General features: G+C 37.0%; 3 protein-coding genes across 14 annotated transcripts; 1 reads left to right on the plus strand and 2 right to left on the minus strand.

Annotated features, from left to right (window-relative positions):
* Nucleotides 1-6: 6 nt before the first annotated feature.
* LOC113714602 (chaperone protein dnaJ 1, mitochondrial-like) lies at nucleotides 7-12,965 on the minus strand. Of its 11 annotated transcripts, none has more exons than XR_003453756.2 (19): nucleotides 12,450-12,962; nucleotides 9,986-10,072; nucleotides 9,790-9,881; nucleotides 8,557-8,640; nucleotides 8,417-8,455; nucleotides 8,207-8,323; nucleotides 8,072-8,113; nucleotides 7,882-7,969; nucleotides 7,515-7,579; nucleotides 7,291-7,353; nucleotides 7,106-7,178; nucleotides 6,301-6,392; nucleotides 5,886-5,957; nucleotides 4,570-4,626; nucleotides 3,272-3,320; nucleotides 3,109-3,178; nucleotides 2,277-2,366; nucleotides 609-882; nucleotides 7-357 (listed from the first exon to the last, which is right to left on the minus strand). XR_003453756.2 is itself a non-coding variant. In XM_027238527.2 (19 exons), exons 1-19 carry the CDS (start codon nucleotides 12,694-12,696, stop codon nucleotides 258-260), a joined length of 1,419 nt encoding a protein of 472 aa, XP_027094328.2. In that variant the 5' UTR covers nucleotides 12,697-12,958; the 3' UTR covers nucleotides 7-257. The 11 variants fall into 11 exon arrangements, 7 of the variants coding, with proteins under 7 accessions (XP_027094328.2, XP_027094327.2, XP_071924549.1 ...); XR_003453758.2 differs by lacking the exon at nucleotides 609-882 and adding an exon at nucleotides 1,889-2,068 and having other exon boundaries at nucleotides 12,450-12,961; XM_027238527.2 differs by lacking the exon at nucleotides 609-882 and having other exon boundaries at nucleotides 12,450-12,531; nucleotides 12,640-12,958.
* A 119-nt stretch (nucleotides 12,966-13,084) lies between these two features.
* On the plus strand, nucleotides 13,085-17,336 carry LOC113714601 (pentatricopeptide repeat-containing protein At5g27460). 2 transcript variants are annotated; one of them, XM_072068444.1, is made up of 5 exons: nucleotides 13,085-13,261; nucleotides 13,373-13,658; nucleotides 14,387-15,943; nucleotides 16,153-16,255; nucleotides 16,918-17,336. In XM_072068444.1, the coding sequence occupies exons 1-3, from the start codon at nucleotides 13,227-13,229 to the stop codon at nucleotides 15,620-15,622; spliced, it is 1,557 nt and encodes a 518-aa protein (XP_071924545.1). In that variant the 5' UTR covers nucleotides 13,085-13,226; the 3' UTR covers nucleotides 15,623-15,943; nucleotides 16,153-16,255; nucleotides 16,918-17,336. The 2 variants fall into 2 exon arrangements, with proteins under 2 accessions (XP_071924545.1, XP_027094324.1); XM_027238523.2 differs by lacking the exon at nucleotides 16,153-16,255.
* Nucleotides 16,610-18,013, minus strand: LOC113714605 (glutathione transferase GST 23-like). Its single transcript, XM_027238532.2, has 2 exons — nucleotides 17,452-18,013; nucleotides 16,610-17,220 (listed from the first exon to the last, which is right to left on the minus strand). Exons 1-2 carry the CDS (start codon nucleotides 17,764-17,766, stop codon nucleotides 16,861-16,863), a joined length of 675 nt encoding a protein of 224 aa, XP_027094333.1. The 5' UTR covers nucleotides 17,767-18,013; the 3' UTR covers nucleotides 16,610-16,860.
* Between the last annotated feature and the right edge of the window lie 520 nt (nucleotides 18,014-18,533).

Raw genomic sequence — 18,533 nt, forward strand, 5'->3', positions numbered from 1 at the left:
TTGGTGTACGTCAAGTCAAGGGATCATATAATTTACTTTGAGGGCAATAATGTGAACATTCATCGTCAAGGGATCATACAATTTCTATCCCTTTTTTTTTTTTTAGATCATCAGCACCAAAATTGCGACGGATGCCATAGCATTCCATTGTCAAGAATACAAAAAGTCAAGACTTCGATTTTTTCACAAAATGATTTTTAGCTCTTCATCTAAGTATCCATCCCTTCACAACTCCAATCTTCACTTTGTGATGACTCTCATCCCAAAATCTTCTTCACCAACAGAAGGATTAACACCAACGCGGAGAACTCAAGCACATATTTGGGGGCCAAAACATGACCGAGCATTTGCTGCCACCTGTAAGTTCAACCAGTAGACAGCTGCTGGTAAAGCCTGTTAACCAGTTCCAGAATGTTCACCACATTCAGAATGGTAACTAAAAAGAGAGAGAGAACCCATTTTCCACCAACAGTCTCCAAGATGAATGAATGAATGAATGATCTATGCTCTATATAGTACCATAAGATATAAACGTTTTTCTATCCAGGGTGCATATGATGTAACTTAGCAAAGCTAAAACAGACGCAGGGAGCATTCAAGGAAATTACCACTAGATATAACAGCAAGCCGAAGATTGATGCATCATAGCAACTTAACAAAGAACCAACAAAGAGGTCGAGGGCAGTGGTACTGCACAAAAAGACACCTTAACAGCCAAGTTTGCACAGTTTTCTGAGTCCATCATACCCCTGATACCCCCTTTCCATGCCCGGCAGGGCTTAATAGAAGCAGTTCTATGATCTCATACAAGAGCTCCACTGGTTTTAAACGAAACATAATATAGTACTTATCCCGTTAGCACTCTCTTGCACAGCCCTGTTCCTATGTGCGAGAACATGAAAGCATTATAATAAGTGGCAACAAAAGTTACAAACGAAACCTACTTCCTTATTTGAATAACAGCTGAATTACCAACTTACCCAAAAAGCTACTACAAACTCTACCACTTTTTTTTCCCACATTTGACTAGTCCTTATTCCCCTTTAAGTTTGCAAATATATTCCTTCTCAAACAAACCAGTTATTTAAATGAACATTGTGAACTTTATACATTAAAAATTTAAAGACATAATTCCTTCTTCTTCTTCTCTTTTTTTTTTTTTTATATTCTGTTATTATCCTATTAGAAAATACACTCCAAAGTTGCTCCTTCAATCATAACTTCACGTCCTGTATATTGATCAAGGAATCCCAAGAAAGCAACTGAGACTTTCCAACTTCAGAACCAATTAGGCGGCTACAGCTTGTCCTTATTTTTAAGATATAAATATACAGATAAATGTAAGAAAAAAATCCTACCTCTTACATTCCATCCTATTATGAAGTATACCCAAAAAACTCAACTGCTAAATCCATGAGGACATTATTAAATAAACTGGAAAACAAACATACAAAGAGATCCCAAACATTTAGTGCATTGGAGGAAGTTACTCGTGCAATGTTACAAGCCATGCCAAAATTTCCTTGGTTGCAAAATTTGTCAGAACAGCAAATTCCTTTCAACAGCATGGGCCGTTCCATTTCCAAGAAATTATTATTCATCTTCATTACATGTTAACAGGAGCAATAGCAAAGGAGGGAGCATGAGAACCTATTCCAACTTTCCAAAAAAATAAAACAAAGAGCCACAGACCAAAGATACTGAACGACAAGATGAGACTTGACACACTGAAAGTTTAACAAAGTCAATTTTGAAGTTGCATTTTCAAATAGTGAAACCCATATGAAGAATAGCCCCAGTTCTTCAATAACAATCCGCAAAATTGACATATATTTTCAGTCTTGGGGACTAATACTTACACTTCAGATACAAAGGGACAAAACTTTACCTTTGTTTTCTTTTAGTTGCATCCTTCTAACACGAGCTAAAATGAGCTACTAGTGTAAGTCTGAAATTTGATTCCAGCTATCACAGTCTTACAGCATTACAAATCACCATCACAATATGGCAATCACAAGGCATACTTCTTATACTGGAACACTTAAATTTGGTAATATCATCTCAATGGCTGTTCAAGCAAATAGGGATAAAAAAGACTTTCATTACAAATTCAAAGGTAAGTAAAAAAATTCTTGGGGACAGGGATGAGGGAAAGAAGAGGCCAAAATATACAGAGACAGCCAAGTTTTATTTTTTTGTGCATATACAACACCTCGAAACTGAAAAAAAAAGAGTTTAAGTATTATTACCATATCTAAAAGAAAGAACAAACTCACCAACTTCCTTCACCAGACGTGTTATGCTCACTGGAAATTTCCTCATTGGCAAACTCTTCTAGTATTGCACGTTGTCGTTCATTTAAGACTCTGAATAAGAGAAAATTATCAGCTATCACCTTTCCCAATTTAATCAGCTAGAAAGCAACTTCAATAACAGGATTCAAAAATTCTCATGGTCACAAGGTTCACGGAAAAGTTCAGTCCGTGGAAAGGTAGGCAGATAGATGTAGAATACTGCAGAATAAAAACAGTTGGCTCTATATTCCTTGAGTAACATCTCCTGAATTTAGATATGTTCCATTGCACATATATGCAAATAATCACATGCTCGTAAACCCAACCAGTTGTTGCAACAGCATTCTAGTTGATCAGTATTGAACTGCTACAACCTTTTTGTGTAACTGGCCCTATACAGAGTTCAGAAGCTAAGACTGACATTTTAGAAAGAATAGTGAGTACATAAACAGAACTATTTTGGGAAAGGAAGAGTGAGAAAATCAGAACTGAATCAGTTTGCTGCTCAATGTATGCAAGTCTAGCAGATGATTTTTTGAGCATTCTGGGAAGCAGAGCAGTTAATTGAAATCATATCAGGGACCTTTTCAAAGTATGTTTTATTGGTATAATGCAATCGTTACTTTCAAAAGACATTCTTCACTTGTTAGCTTATTAACCTAGTAATAATGCTCTTTGTATCTTCTCTGCAACAATACAGCAATTACTTGTAGCAGGTTGGTTGAATTATCTACTGAGGCCTAACCTAAAATACTCCCCAACCAGAGAAACAGACAAGAGGGCAAGGAAAAATAAAATAACGTAAAGAGCTTACACTGGAAAGTTTACGCGAAACCGTACGTACTGATCCCCATGATCTACAAAAAAGCCACTCTTTGGCAACCCTGCATACATCCCTCCATGTAAATTTCAAAAAACAAAAACGGTAAAAAGCATCAATCAAGCTTTCTCTGAGGGAAGCAAAAGGTTCAGCACACCTTTGCCTCTTAGTCTCAGAAGCTGCCCAGGTTGAACACCCTTGGGAATCTGATTGGAAAAAAAAAAAAAAGGTGGTGAGTTAAATTCATAAACAGGTCACTATAACCCTCTGCTTTCACTTTGCCTAGATAAATCTGCACCTTGAGAAAGAAAGCTTGCACATAAGCATGGCAAGATACAAGGACAAAAGAAATAAACTCAATTGGGCTTATGCAAAATCGCATGACAAGAACACCACAAGGAAATCCATAAACCTATGTGTTACACCTTCACCAAGACAAGCTTGCCCGTAAACTAAAAATCACCAAGAGATTGCTTTATTAAATGTATGTCACTACAAGAAAGCCCTGAAGCACTTTAAAAGTAAAAATCCCCTCGTAAAGTTGGAATCCAACATACAAAAGCACCAGGAAAGCAAGCCAGAATGAAAGAAACAGTTGAAAAAATTAAACATTTTCGTGGGCCACCAGTAGTAACATAAACTTTTACACATCTATATTGCTTTTGAAGCAGTCGTTGAGGTAAAAAGTGTCATGTTAGAGTATCAGCAACTTATCTCAAACATAATGCATCATCCAAAGAGCCTAACTTACGATCTTGAAAAACGTCAATAGCCATAGTTGTATGTTGTTTTATTTTGTCATCCCTGCATATCAACTGCTTTCTAGTAGTCTTTTATAAGACTGTAGCTTTAAGAAATCCAGAATTGATGCTCCTTGGATTCATTGAGAAGAAACAGACAAACAGAGACACGAACACAGAGGAGTCAGGAAGAAATTATTTTCTTAATGTTTCAGTTTCTATCAAACATATATGTTGTATCCTCTCACAAAAAATAAATAAATAAATAAACGACGGAAATTAAATGGAAACAGTATCCTACTTGCTTAAATCACTTGTCTCTTCAAAATATCCAAAACAAGAAAGTGAAATCTCATAACTTGAGTAAAGTTTATTGCACTTTGTGTTTTAAATAGCACAAATTTCAACTGCAAGTTTGAATACTCAAGACTCCCATAGTATGCATAATCCATCTTGATCCAGATAATCTTCCCTATCAGCAGAAAAGAATTTTGAAGAAGTCCTTAAACCCTGTCAATAACTACTAAGTGGACATCACAAGGCTGAAAGTAAATGTCTTGAAGCAACATGAGCACCATTACATAGACCAGTCAATGAGAACCCTCCAACAGAATATTACCACTAAAGGATAACTTCACAGTTTAAGAGAGGCAGAGAACGTCACATCACCACATATACATGTAATTAACATCATAAGGTGAAATAAACATCATACTTGCACTTTCGTCTTCCCAGACAGAGTTGGCACTTCCACATTTCCACCAAGGATAGCCTGTTAAAAAAACTCTAGTAAGCATTGAACACCAAGTCCAGTACTATCAAATACAATCACCACATAACTGTTATAGAGGATCTTAAAAGACTTCAAATTATTTTAGAGTTCCTAAAATGTGGCAACAATCAATTGAAAGTGATATCAAATTAAGTCTCTAAATAGCTATATATGCTGAGTTTTAAAGCTCATAACAGAAACCTCGTAAATCTGGTTTCAGATTAAAAAATGCCTATCTAGAGCATTACTTTAACCCATCACAATCTGTCTGAGCAGACAAATATCGCCAGAAAAATAAAAATCAAAGAAAGCATGAAAAAACCATAGCTAAGCGCATCCAAAACCAAGTCCAAGTTCTCCAAGAAGTACTTGTTGAAATCATCCAGCTAAATGTCTCTAGAACATGTCAAGCACTTGTTGAATAAGGTATGCTAAAAGATAAGACTAGCTCCAAAGTCAGTGAAGTACATACAAATTCTGCTTGTTGGGACCCAATGCTCGAAACAACACAATCAAGACCCTAAGAGATGGCAATACTGTTCAATCTAGTTGTCACTACGACAATTTTTACAATCAATTATGCCAATCACAAAATAAACAGTTAGATAAACACCTTGATTGGTTCATTCAAGGTGGAATTTACAATTTTTTACCAAAATTATACTTTCTAAATTGAAACAACAAGTGATACAGGTTTCAGGGAAAAAAGAAAAGGTAATAATAAGATGTAGCAACATTTTGAATCCTATCTTTTTGAGTTTGTTTCCCTTATTTTTGCATTTATCCATCCAGATTCCAGCTTAAATGTTAATTACTTTTTGGGTACAATTTTTCATAGCAACTGAATAATGGAACACAAAAATGCTTTGAAAAAGTTTATTTAGTAAATTTTTTAGATTAAATCAGAACAGTAATCAGAGACCAAACAGACCTTACTTTAAATCTCTCTGCCTATGCTGTAACTTTCATACATTGGTATTTGAGATTCACAGGGCCAAGAAACATAATAATAAGATGGTACAAATATCTCCACTAGAGCCCCATAGAACTTTCAAAAAACATCCATATGGATTCTATCCGATCACGAATGACAAAGAAAGGTCCAACAAAGAAGGTAGGCAGACAGTATACTTGTAAAAGGATACTTATTTGGTTCAGAATCATAGTGAACACAAAAATTATCTGTCCACATTAAGCATTAGCTGTGCCTGTAGATTAAGGAGACTTAAACATAAAAGAGTAAAAGAATGGTGTCTCACTTGTGTAAAGCTTATATTACTATCTACATATATATCAGCCCCATCTCTGGCAAAAAGAGGATCTTCAGTGACCTGAAACCAGAGATGCACAAATTTTCACAAAGCAAATAAGAGTAATCATACCTTTATGGTTCTGTTATGTCACTATATTAAACCATTTTCTTTAGGTGGATAATTACATAGTGTAACTGGACATAGAAGTTACAACAACATTCTTGTACAACTTGAGAGAGAGAGAGAGAGAGAGAGAGAGAGAGAGAGAGAAGGGGGAGGGTGGGAAGGACAACAAGGTTCATATTAGGGAACTCTAAACAGAAAGAGGTAGTATACAAAAGCATTTAGTGGAAAATTATAAAATTAATCAAGAAATAAGAATTTAGTGGAATAAAACAAATTCAAGCAAGAAGGACTCTACCTTAAGCTTTATGAACAGGCTGCCTGGTTCGAGTCCATGTCTGCCAGCATTGCCAGCATTTTCAACATGAATTGTATCCCCAGTGTCCACACCTGCTCCATGATGAAGATGAGCAAAAACAGCAAGCCACTCAATATTTCCACCACTGTCGCATCATGATGATATAATAGCTAGGACACAATCTTACAGGCAACATATCCTGATTTTTTTTTTTAAACTAGCATATCCTGATGTCTATAACAAGCAAAGACAATTTATTTCACAATAGCATCCTCGCATGAAAAGAAATATGCAAACCCAGAACCAGTATGAGAACAGCAAACTGCTTTCATAAAAAAATTTTGAAAAACCACCAAAATCCGCATGTAGCCATTGGCAATTTGTAAGTATCTACAGCAAGTTTATAAGCAACAAGGGTCATACTTCAACATATAAACCACTTCCTGTAAAATCTTAAGAGGACACCTGTCAAAGGTTCAAGATCGAATTTCTATTCCTGAAGATATTAAAAGTTCTCGGGAGGATACACATCGGAAGTCCAGCTATTATTATGTTGTAATACCAAAGTGTTCTTCTACTTGCAAGAACATGGAACTATACAATGAATATCCAGCTGGTAGCAATTAATAGATCCAAAATCTTCCACAATGGTCCCTTAAAGCCAATTAAAATGGATGAAGTTGAGCAATTTCAATTATCCATGCAATACAAGATCAAAAATAGGAGATTTAATTTTATAATGATTTCAAATGAAAATGCCAAGTCCTATGATCATAGTCTGGTCAGAAAAACATTCAGCACCAACCTGCCGGAATTGACACTTTAACATGCTTCACTCCTTCAACTGCACCTGATCCTTGGCATGCCCTGCAAAATTCCTAGAATTGCATACGTATTAGAAATCTACTAATAATAATAATAATGATGATGATGATGATGATGATGATGAAGAAGAAGAAGAAGAAGAAGAAGAAGAAGAAATAAACCAACCTTAAATATTACACCAGATCCTTTACACATACTGCACGTTTCAGTGAAGCGAAGAAATGTTTGCTACAATGTAACCATTATTATTCATGAATCACAAAACAAAGACACTTTTAAACAGAAAAAAGACCAAAATAATCTTAAACCCTAGTAGCGTTCAAGACTATTAGATGTGTTAATAATATTAGTATCAACAATATACGCAATTATAACCGTAACACACTAACCATCCCACTGCCTTGACAATTATGGCAAATTTTTCGCTTTGCATTTGGTGGATAGCCATGCCCATCTGGGTTTTCGAGAAGACAGAAAACATGAAGAACTCAGTACAAAAAGACAAAAAAGCATAATATTAGACTAAAGAAAAACAATTTGAAAGAATCACAAAATTAAAGTGCTCCAGATCATCCTTGACCTTGTTATACCCATGGGACATATAACATGCTATACCACTTCTAAATTCATACTTGTTTAATGCAGAAACTGATTAAGAACTCTTCCTCAGAGAGAACTATGAAGTTAGACCAGATGCAGAGTTGAAAGAGTAAACATAATCTAGGATTACACATTTTTAAGTTACAATCCACTCACTGCAAGCATCACAGGGGACATCCGCATCAAAAGATAAATGCTTGGTGCATCCTTTAGCAGCTTCAGAAAAAGAGAGTGAAAGCTCCACCTATAACATCCCGATCAGAATCCAAATAGGTTAAGCTTGCTCAAACTGGAATAGATGGAAACAATAATATCTAACATCACAAAAATCCCAAGTGCAGATAACCTGGATATCCTTGGTATGAAATTTTGCTTGATCTTTGAATATCTACAAGATATCACCCACAGTTAGTACATAAGCATAACAAGAATTTCATTCCAGAACTACAGCAGACAAGCTAAGCAAGCACAACAGCTTTACCTCAGCAAAAACATCATAAAATGAATCAGAAAATTGAGTTCCATAGGTAAATCTAAACCCATCCGCATCCCCAGAAGAATAGTTCACATCTTCTCCAGTCCTGCCATATTCACTGATCTGTCTTTCATGGTTAATTAGATTGGAGAACTGACAAGTCAAACAGCAGATGGAAAACTATTTTAACATACCAAATGCTGAAAAGATTATTACCCTGTCATATTGGGCTCTCTTTTCTGGATCTTGTAAAATCTGGAATTCACATTCAACAGAGCAGTTATCAATTAAACACTTTTCCAGGAAACAGTCAATCCTGAATTTATGATTCCAAATATACAGAAACAACTACAAACCTCATAAGCATCTCTTATCTCTTGAAATTTCCTCTTTGCAGAAGGATTTTTCTTATTCGCATCTGGATGGTACTTCTTCGCAAGCTAAGAATTGCCAAAGAGACAATAATAAAATGTCAGAAAAATATTGAAATATTATTTAACACAATATTCAACTAAAAAGCATATATCAATCCTATTTTGGCTATATAAATCCACTTTCTCAGTCTCTTTTCTCAAGGTTGATGTCTCTGCTAAACTGAAATCATGGCAGCCATCATTAGTTCATTTCATCTGCTTCTCTACTTTCCTCTACTTCTGGTGCTTCCAAGAATCCATTCTGCACTTCCTATATGATGACCCAAAATATGTCCAAACCATCTTGGACATTTTCTCTTATTCTAAACATTATAGATCTCACCTTAACATCTTAGGACTAATCATTACAACACATTTAACATGACATGCAATAACATGATTAGCAACACTTATCCTCTGAGTTTCCTCTGACAACTGCACAGTGAACTTCATAAAAGTCAGAACTCAGAAGATGGCATCATTGATTTCCAAGACTGACAGTAAATAGACACGCAAGCAGAGCATTTTCAACAAGTATAATCTTGTGCATGTTCAACCATTAGATTTATACTCCCACATCCTTGTAATGATATAATATTAAGTTATGAAAACCATTTTTGCTTCACCCCATTTGCAACATTTAATTGTGGATGAAGCATAATTCATAGGTGCTGATCATCATCAAATTATGATGTACTATATGGACAGCATAATCCACATAATAAACAAAACTTCCACCTAATCCAGTCTTTTTGCACTTGTTCATTCTTCTTTTTGGAGTGATTTACGCTCAAATGCTCAACTTATACTTCACTGATATATAATAATATTGAATTACAATACCTAATCTTAATCACACTCCATGCATCCTATGCTCATATAACCTCTTCCACAGGTGTCTGTCAAATTGAGAGTCTTTTTATCTTTTATTACAAGCATAGTCAAAGAAAAGTTGAAACCCTTTTTAAGTGTTCAAAAGTACCTAGTTAAAGAGAAATTCAACTAGAAGTACTCCAATAAGAAGTTAGCAATACATCATAGCACTTGATCATCCAAAACAAAGTAAAACCAAGTACACACATACAAAAAAACATATATGTGAATGTATGTGTGTCTGTGTGTAAAGCTGTGAAGTTTGAAAATTAACACTAAATAGAGGCATCATAATACACTCACAGCATGAAAAGCCTTCTTAATCTCCTCTTTGGTGGCATTTCTAGAGACCCCAAGAATTTCATAGTAATCTCTTTCCGTGGAATTGGAAGGTCCTGCGAATTAATTTGCATGCAGTAGAATCAGAAACATAACACAATTTGTCACAAAAATCTCCACAGAATCAAGACACCTTTTCACTTTAAATCAAAGAGAAAACCTGTGGCATGAATGAAGCGCTTGGACAATAATAGCCCCTTAGGAACAAAATCAGCAGGGTACAATAAAATCCTGCAACTGCACAAATCTGAGGAAACATAACTTCAGCATTAGACAGCTTACATTTCTATTATACAACTACAGATTTATGTATAGAATTATCTGCACATCTGCTTCTTATGGATTCCATACTTAGACAACTCAATAAGAAGTAGAAATGCAAACCATGCGGGGAATGCTTCACAGATACATTACCCAACAGTCACTGCAACAAATACATACACATTCACATATTATAGTCAAACAAGAGGATATGCACATAAGAACACACACACATAAGTACACCAAAACACAAGGTGAACCGGGCCCAGAGATGCCAGCCTTGCCCTATACTAAACCAAATCAAGGCAAATTAACAAATGGCAACATACAGGCAAAGCCACACCATTCACTTTTTTTCTCAACCACAAAGGCATTACAAATTAGACTTGTAGCATGTCCCTCTGTCTATGGCATCCAACATTGAGGGTTTTATCACAAGAACTCAAATTCAAGTTCAGTTGAAAACAGCAACAGCATAACGTTCAAAAGCAGTGAACCATATTTTAGACTGCTGTCAACATCTTGGTAGCTTTGAGATAGCTAACCAACTACATTGTCCCTGTTTCATGCGTAGCTGCCAACTGAAGAACGTGCCAGATAAATGTCACTGCTACCTCCAATGCCCACCCAAACCAGCTTCTGGCGTGCAACTACACACAGCAAACACTTGCCAGCTAATTACTACCCTTGTAAACAGCTACAGACCATACCAAGCAGCTAAAAGCCATGCAAAACCCATAAAATAATTACTCATGTTAAACCACTTTTCAAGTGCTACAAACTCTACCAATGAACACTGCCTTCACCAGTATGGCTGCTGTCAATCCACCAACCACCGCCTCCCCCCCCCCCCGGGTGCCAAAAAAATGCAGAACTGCAAACTTTTTTTTTGTAAGCACAGAACTGCAAACTTGAATGCTCATGTCCATGCCCAGAACAAGCCCAATGCTACCTCAGACATGGTCAACATCCATACTTGGTAAAATTGCCTAGCACCAAACATAGGGCATGTCACCAAACCATAAGCATGCCCCAGAGCAGACCTGGTCATAAGCATTTTCAGCTGCCAACTAAAGAATGTGCTACCCATGCCAGATAAATGTCACTGCTACCTCCAACGCCAAGCCACACCAGATTCTGGCATGCAACTACACATGCAAACACTTGCCACCCAATTACTACCCTGTTAAACAGCTGCAGATGAGACCAAGCAGCTAAGAGCCATGCAAAAACCCATAAAATAATTCGACATACTAAACCACTTTTCAAGTGCTACAATTTCTACCAATAAACACTGCCTTCACCAGTGTGGCTGCCGTCAATCCTTCCCCTCCCCCACTCCCAACCCCGGTGGGAGCCAAAAAAGAAAATGCGGAACTGCAAACTCAAATGCTCATGTCCATTCCCAGGGCAACCTCAGAAAGGGTCAACCTCCATACTTGGCAAATTGCCTAGTACCAAACTCAGAGTGGCCCTGCCCTAGAGCAGACCTAGTCATAAGCAATTTCAGCTACCATCTAATACTAAACTAAACCTCATAAAGAAAACTTTTTTAATTACAATAGCTAAAATATATTTATTTTTGTCCATTCTGGATGCAACAGAATGGACTTTACAGATCTGAAAATGGACCTACCAGAGAAATGAGTATTGATTCTGAAAGACTACAACATTCTCTAGAAGAGAAAAACAATTTGTCAAAAAGACTACAACATTCTCTAGAGGAGAGAAATAACTGTTGATTCTGGAAAAGCCATTGTGATAAACGTCCCCAAATTCCATTTTCAAGCATTCTAACGAGAAGAAGATAAACACCCTTTGTTGAAGTGAAGTTAAAAAATAGCATCAGGGTTTGGGGATATTATCACAATTTGATGATGTTAACACCTGATTTTGTTACCTTCAGATGTCACTCTAAAATTTAATTACTCATAACAAGAAGAATCATTTAATAAATTTGTAAAACCAAATTGCCTTTTCTATTTAAAATCATCATCTCTGACTCAATACATCTCAAAGGTAAACCTTTGGAAATTGAACGGAGACTCGACAGTAAATTACAGGTGACCTCGTTACACTATATTAATTTGTGAATCAACAAGCTAAGTAACGAATAGACACATAAAGGAACCTAGAACAGTCACATTTCCTTTGTGCCAAACCATTTGAGTAATCTATTTCAGCTTTGTCTTATTTACCATTTTTGTTCTTAATTTTGGGCGGCAAAGTTTTGTTTTTTCTTCCTCCTAAGGGATAATATATATTCCTTAAGCACACCTACACTGTGCTAAAACCATCTTTGTAATGAACAATCAAACAATGCGCAATAACTAAACAAATTATAGCCTACAACGGCTTCTTACATCGGCAGTGATCCAAGGCCGGAAATGCCACTTGCAATGGCCTCTTTCCAGCTGAACATTCTAGAAAATTTGAACTCCGAAACTGCGGCAAAAAATGAAATGAAAAAGAACAGAAGAAGATATGAAGCGATAAATCAAATAGTAAGTAATTTTGATTGAGCAAAAATAATTGATTATTGATTAAAACTACCCAAAAATTCTTCAAAATTGAATGTGCTGACGAACCAAGCGGCTTCCATCTGCCCATTTTAAACTATTTGAACTCAAACCTATGAAAAATTTTTAGGAAGATTAATTGGTTTAGAGGTTTGAAACGGGGGAGTTGAAAGCGAGCAACGGTCTCCGACGACGTCGGACGGGCTCATGGAAATCCGGAGGTTTTTGGGAGGTTAAAGGCAGTGGGCGGAGCAGCGACAAAGAGACGCCGTCGTTGGGTACCGGAAATTACTGATTAGTGACAAGCCTTGGCTTGCTTAGCAAGTCTACAATGATTCTAGGCAGGCGGCAGCAGTTTCTGGAACAAATTGTAAAGATTGGAAATGAAGGCGTAATTTCTCAGCTTATATGCTACAGCCCTATAACCACGCCTTTCTTGTCACGAAGGCGCAGTACAGACGCCTTTTTCAGAACACGCCTTTGGAGTCGCGAGCTAAGCTTGGCTTCAGCGCGGTTCATTTGCAATACTCGTCCTCCATAGAACAGCGACCGTGTTTAACAAAAGAAACAACAGGGAAAAAAAAATCCTGTGGGCTGTAGAAGAGGGGAAAGAAATCAAGAATGGCAGTTCGTCTGCAGCTTTTTGCTCCAAGCAGGTAAATATAACTCTTTCTTAACTACCCAGAAAGTTGCAGTAATTGTGACTGAAGAGTTTCTCCCTTAGTGATGTTTAATTTTTGGTGGGGCGGAAATGTTATATTTGTCAGTGTAGCAAATGAAGTGATTTGGAGGTTGTGGAGGCATTTCTCATCAGAAACAATTTCTAGACTCAGTACGGAGTCATTTAACAAGGCCCACAAGATTGATAAAGATGATGGTGGTGGTGTTGGTGGCCTCAAAACTAGGATTTTAAAGCTTGTGTACCCACGGCGGAGCGCCACTTCTGTTCTGCAGAATTGGGTTGAGGAAGGCCGCGGACGGGTCTCAGTCTCTGAGCTCCGTTGCATATCCAGGCTACTGCTGAAACGGCAGCGTTTCAAGCACGCCCTGGAGGTCTTTCGTGCTTAATGCTTTTACTACTTCTTAGGCTTTCTTGACTTCTTGTTTCTGTACCCATTTTTTCCCTTTTCTTGTTTCCCTTTTTTCATTTTGTACATCTCGTAATTGTGGTGTCAATCTTGATGCTTTTCCTAGTAACGCGAAATTTGGAAGAATTGAAGCCGAGATTGCTAGATTCTTGGACGGCTTTGGTGTAATTAAACATGAGTGAAAAGGGAAAATGAGTTTCTAAGTTTTTGGTTTTATAGTAGATTTCTGCTGTTCTGCAATTTCTAGATTATTTTCATGTTTGTGATATGGCCGGTAGAACTTTGCTGATGGGATGGATTACCTGTATGACTATCTTGATAGATGCTAATTTCCTTGGCTTGGATCCCTTTCTGCACATGAAATACAGACCTTCCTTGGATCCCTTTCTGCACGTGGAAGGTTGCTTTTGGTAGTATTTGCAGGGTGAACGCCAAGATTGAATTTCATTCTTTGACCTTGTACTCGTTGTACTGAAATGCTTAAACTCAGTGAAATGCAATCTCCTTGTTTGAGGGGTGATTTTTGGTGGTTGTAGTGGCACTGATGCTATACATTTACTCTGGTTTTCATGTTAATGTGAGAGTATAAGTGCAAGAGACAGGATATGTATGTTTCTTTTTTTTCCTATTGTGGGGTTTATGTCAGAAATTCGATGCAGGAAGCAATGTTGTTTGGTTTTTTTTCTTTTGCAGATATTCACATGGATGGAGGCTAAAGAAAGATCTCGAATGTCTGCTGTTGATCATGCAATGAGGTTGGAATTGACAATTAAAGTGCACACTGTAGGGGAAGCTGAAGAGTATTTTGAAAATTTGCCCGACACTGTTTCTAAGAAAGCCGCTTGTCTCCCTCTGCTTCACTCTTATGTTAAAGAAAGGTCCACTGAGAAGGCTGAGGCTTTCATGCAGAAGATGAACAGCTTGGGGCTAATTGTATACCCTCAACCATTTAACGAGATGATGAAGCTTTACATAGCAACATCTCAACATAAGAAAGTGCTCGCTGTCATAGTGCAGATGAAACAAAATCGAATACCAAGAAATGTCCTATCGTACAACCTTTGGATGAATGCGTGTGCAGAGCTGTCAGGTGTTGGATCAGCTGAGGATGTTTACAAAGAAATGATTCATGACAAAAATGTTGTGATAGGATGGAGCTCTTTATCTACTTTGGCAAATATTTACCAAAAATCAGGAGCAGTTAACAAGGCTTTTTGGGCACTGAGAGAGGCAGAAAATAAACTATCTAGCTGTAATCGCCTTGGTTATTTATTTTTGTCAACAATCTATGCCTCTTTGAATAGGAAGGATGAAGTTGTGCGGCTTTGGAAAGCTAGCAAAGGGGTAAAGGGCAGAATCACATGTGCGAACTACATGTGCATCTTGTCATGTTTGGTGAAGCTTGGTGATATTAAAGAAGCTGAAAATATATTTCTTGAGTGGGAGTCACAGTGTAGGACATATGATATTAGGGTGCCAAACATTCTTCTAGGCGCATACATGAGGAATGACATGATGAAGAAAGCTGAATCATTATTTATCCGTTCATTGAACAGAGGTGGATGTCCAAATTATAAAACTTGGGAGATATTCACAGAGGGATGGGTAAGGAGCAATGAAATGGATAAAGCTATAGATACAATGAGAAGATGCCTTTCTATGTTGGAAGATTGTGATTGGAGACCATCAGCTAGTATTGTGGTGGCAATTGCAGAGTACTTTGAGAAGAAGGGAAAGATTGAAGACGCAAAGCAGTATCTTGGAATCATCAGGAGTTTGGGCCTTGCTAGTTTGCCAGTCTATAAATCATTGCTAAGAATGCATGCCTACTCGCAAAGACCCATTGAATACATCCTTGAACTTATGCACAAGGATGGAATTGAATTGGACTATGAGGCTTCTGCACTTGTTCATGAATTCAATATATGAGATTGCAAAAGATGTGTAGTGGCGGATTCTTTGATAAGTTTTGCAGATACAAATTTTTGGGCTTCAACTTTCTTCCCTGAACCTGAAAACAGCTGGAACGATCAGCCTGTTGTGTCAAACATGCTTGATGCTTGTTTTCAACAAAGTCCGTTTCAAAAGAGTTGGAGTTCCCTCTCCTGGCAACTTGGGTGTTGTAGAATCAAGAATTTCTATAGCGAAAGAGTTGCTATAACATCAGAATGTGATGCTCAATTTCTTTCTCTGCATCTATGACACAAAGTCAGCATTAATTCTTCTTGGACGTACAACAAGATAACAGTTGTAAGTTTCCTTGGTTTTCAAGCAAATGAAAATTTAGTTTTTACACAAAATGATTCCAATGAAGGTACAGACCTACCACAAAATATGAAAAATGCTTTGATGGCTGAATTGCTTTCTTTTTTGCAAATACGCATATTCTGAACTCTTTTCTCATTTCCGTTTTGGAGATTTGTTGATAGAATTGTTTAAATCTTCTCCTCTGGTGCCAGAAATGTTGCAGCAAAGTTTTGTCTTTGTTCATGTCTTTCACTCTTGTCATAAGGATTTCTGGAAGAATTTGGGGTTCCATTTATGTCTCATCTGTTAATCCTGGTATAACTCATCTCCAAATTCTGGTTTTTCTGATTCGGGATCGAATCTTCTGCTCCTCACTATCTTTTTGCATCAGTAATCTGAATTTGTTTGTGAATGAGTTCATGGTAATGCTATAAGCTTGCTTGTTCCATTAGCAATTTCTTTTTGCCTTCTTAGGGGAGTCACATTAGCCATTTCTCTTTTTCTTCTCTTCTTTTCCCCCAAGGGAGTTGGGTTTTAGGGACAGGGGTTGAGGTTGGTGTGTGTATCAAATTACCAGCTTCACAACACCAAGTCAAGTATTCTGTCTCTCCTGGAAGAATTGATTTTGTTCATGGGTTATGAATTTTGCTTAAACATCAACGGCCCGGATAAACAAAGAAACCTTAAAATTCTTTTCATGCTGCCACATAATATCCAAAGCAAATGGAAGCCAATAATTCTGAATAACATCTCATAACACATATGGTTTAGTTGCATTGTTTACTTATCCGCTAGCACACAACTGCCTGTTTCCCATAATGAGTATTTTATTCTGCTATAGCCGATGCATCGTTGATCTAGCAGTAGACTTAGACAAATCATTTGCAGGAACTCGTGAATTGAATTGACAGTGTTTCACTTCAATTTGACACAACTGCTGTCAACTTCTCACGCAAATCTCTCGTGTGCTTGACCAGTTTGTCGTAAGGTGGCATAAATTCTTTCATGACTGGATCTTCAAGGACGTAATCAATCCACGCAGCAAGCAAAGGCATATTTTGCTGATCAATGAGTTGTATCTTAAAAGCTTCCTGCTCCATTCTAACCCAGTATGCAATCCAGGCAATAGCAACATCTGCAAAACCTATCTTCGTGCCTCCAAAACAGCGTTTCCCATCCAGTCCACTTTCTAGGGTCTTCAGATGTTCACGAGCTTCTCTTGCACTCTTTTCCAGCTCCTCCCCGACTTTGGTGATTACTCCTACCAGTGCAGGCACACACTGGAAAGAAAAGATTCAAAAAAAAAGGTGCTCTGTAAATGAAATCAACTTGAGTAATGTGTGAACTTGGAATCTTTACAGGGAACATTAAATATTCTTTCTATATTGACTCGCAAGTTGCGTTATTAAAAACTGATAGCATATGATACAACCTCTAGTATTATGCTGGTTGCTTCTAGCCAAAAACTTAGATTGTTATGATGATCTGCAGAATTCTGCCTTCTTACTTACCTTCTCATCAACAAATTTGGCCCAAAAGCGCGATCTAGCCCTTTCATAAGGATCTTCAGGGAGGAGTGGATTATGCTTCCAAACTTCATCGATATACTCGAGTATTACGAGGGATTCTGATATTGATTTCCCGTTGTGCAGCAGAACTGGAACCTTCTTATAAACAGGATTACCCTGCAAGAGCAGGGGGCTCTTGTTTCCAAGATCCTCTTCTTGGTACTCATATTCAATGCCTTTGAGTTTCAATGCCGACCTAACCCTGAGTGCAAAAGGGCTTGCCCAGTAGCCCAGCAACTTGACACCCTCTCCTGCCATTCTCGAACCTAAAGCTTTGTGGCAAGCAAAGTTTCTCAGTCTATCTCGGTTGTGTTACCCTGCAATCCTGTCCTCCTTCACCCACCCACCTAATATACCTGCAATTTTATTTTTTTAAGGCGTGACAAGAAGACTCGAAATGATCCTCCTGTTTAGCGTTGACTAAAAAGCCACAAACTTCTTGTGTGATGTGATGCTTTTCTCTTTATCTATTTGCCCTACAACCAAAAGATGTGGACGGGGATGATTTACATTAAGGGTGCGTTTGATTTTACAGAATTGGAATTGAATTGGAATTGAAATTCTATAGAATTAGAATACTATGAATTGGAATTCCAAAACATTGTAATTCTTTTGTTTGAGAAATGTATAGAATTGATACAGAATTCATTTCGAATCCCAAATTCTTTGTTTGGACGGTAGAAGAATTCATTAAGAATTAGAATTGTTTTCATCTAACATTTGCTTACATAAAATTTTTCTTTTTTCTTTTTCCTCTCTAATAAATTTTTAACATTTAGCTAATTGTTACTAAAACTTCAAGGAAAAAACCAATTAGTGCCTTTAATAATTTATTTTTTCTTGCATTTAACTAATTGTTACTAAAGTTTTAAAGAAAAAGCTAATTAGTTCCTTTTCTAAAAAAAATTCTTAATTAAATTATATTAAATAAAATCTAATTACATATTCTAGCTTAAAAAGTACATATTTATCAAGTTAAAACCTTGATATTTTTTTCTAAGTTAGGAACTTTAAATTTTAGAAAT

Source organism: Coffea arabica, chromosome 10c (genome assembly GCF_036785885.1).
Source record: "Coffea arabica cultivar ET-39 chromosome 10c, Coffea Arabica ET-39 HiFi, whole genome shotgun sequence".
Classification (NCBI taxonomy): Eukaryota; Viridiplantae; Streptophyta; class Magnoliopsida; order Gentianales; family Rubiaceae; genus Coffea; species Coffea arabica.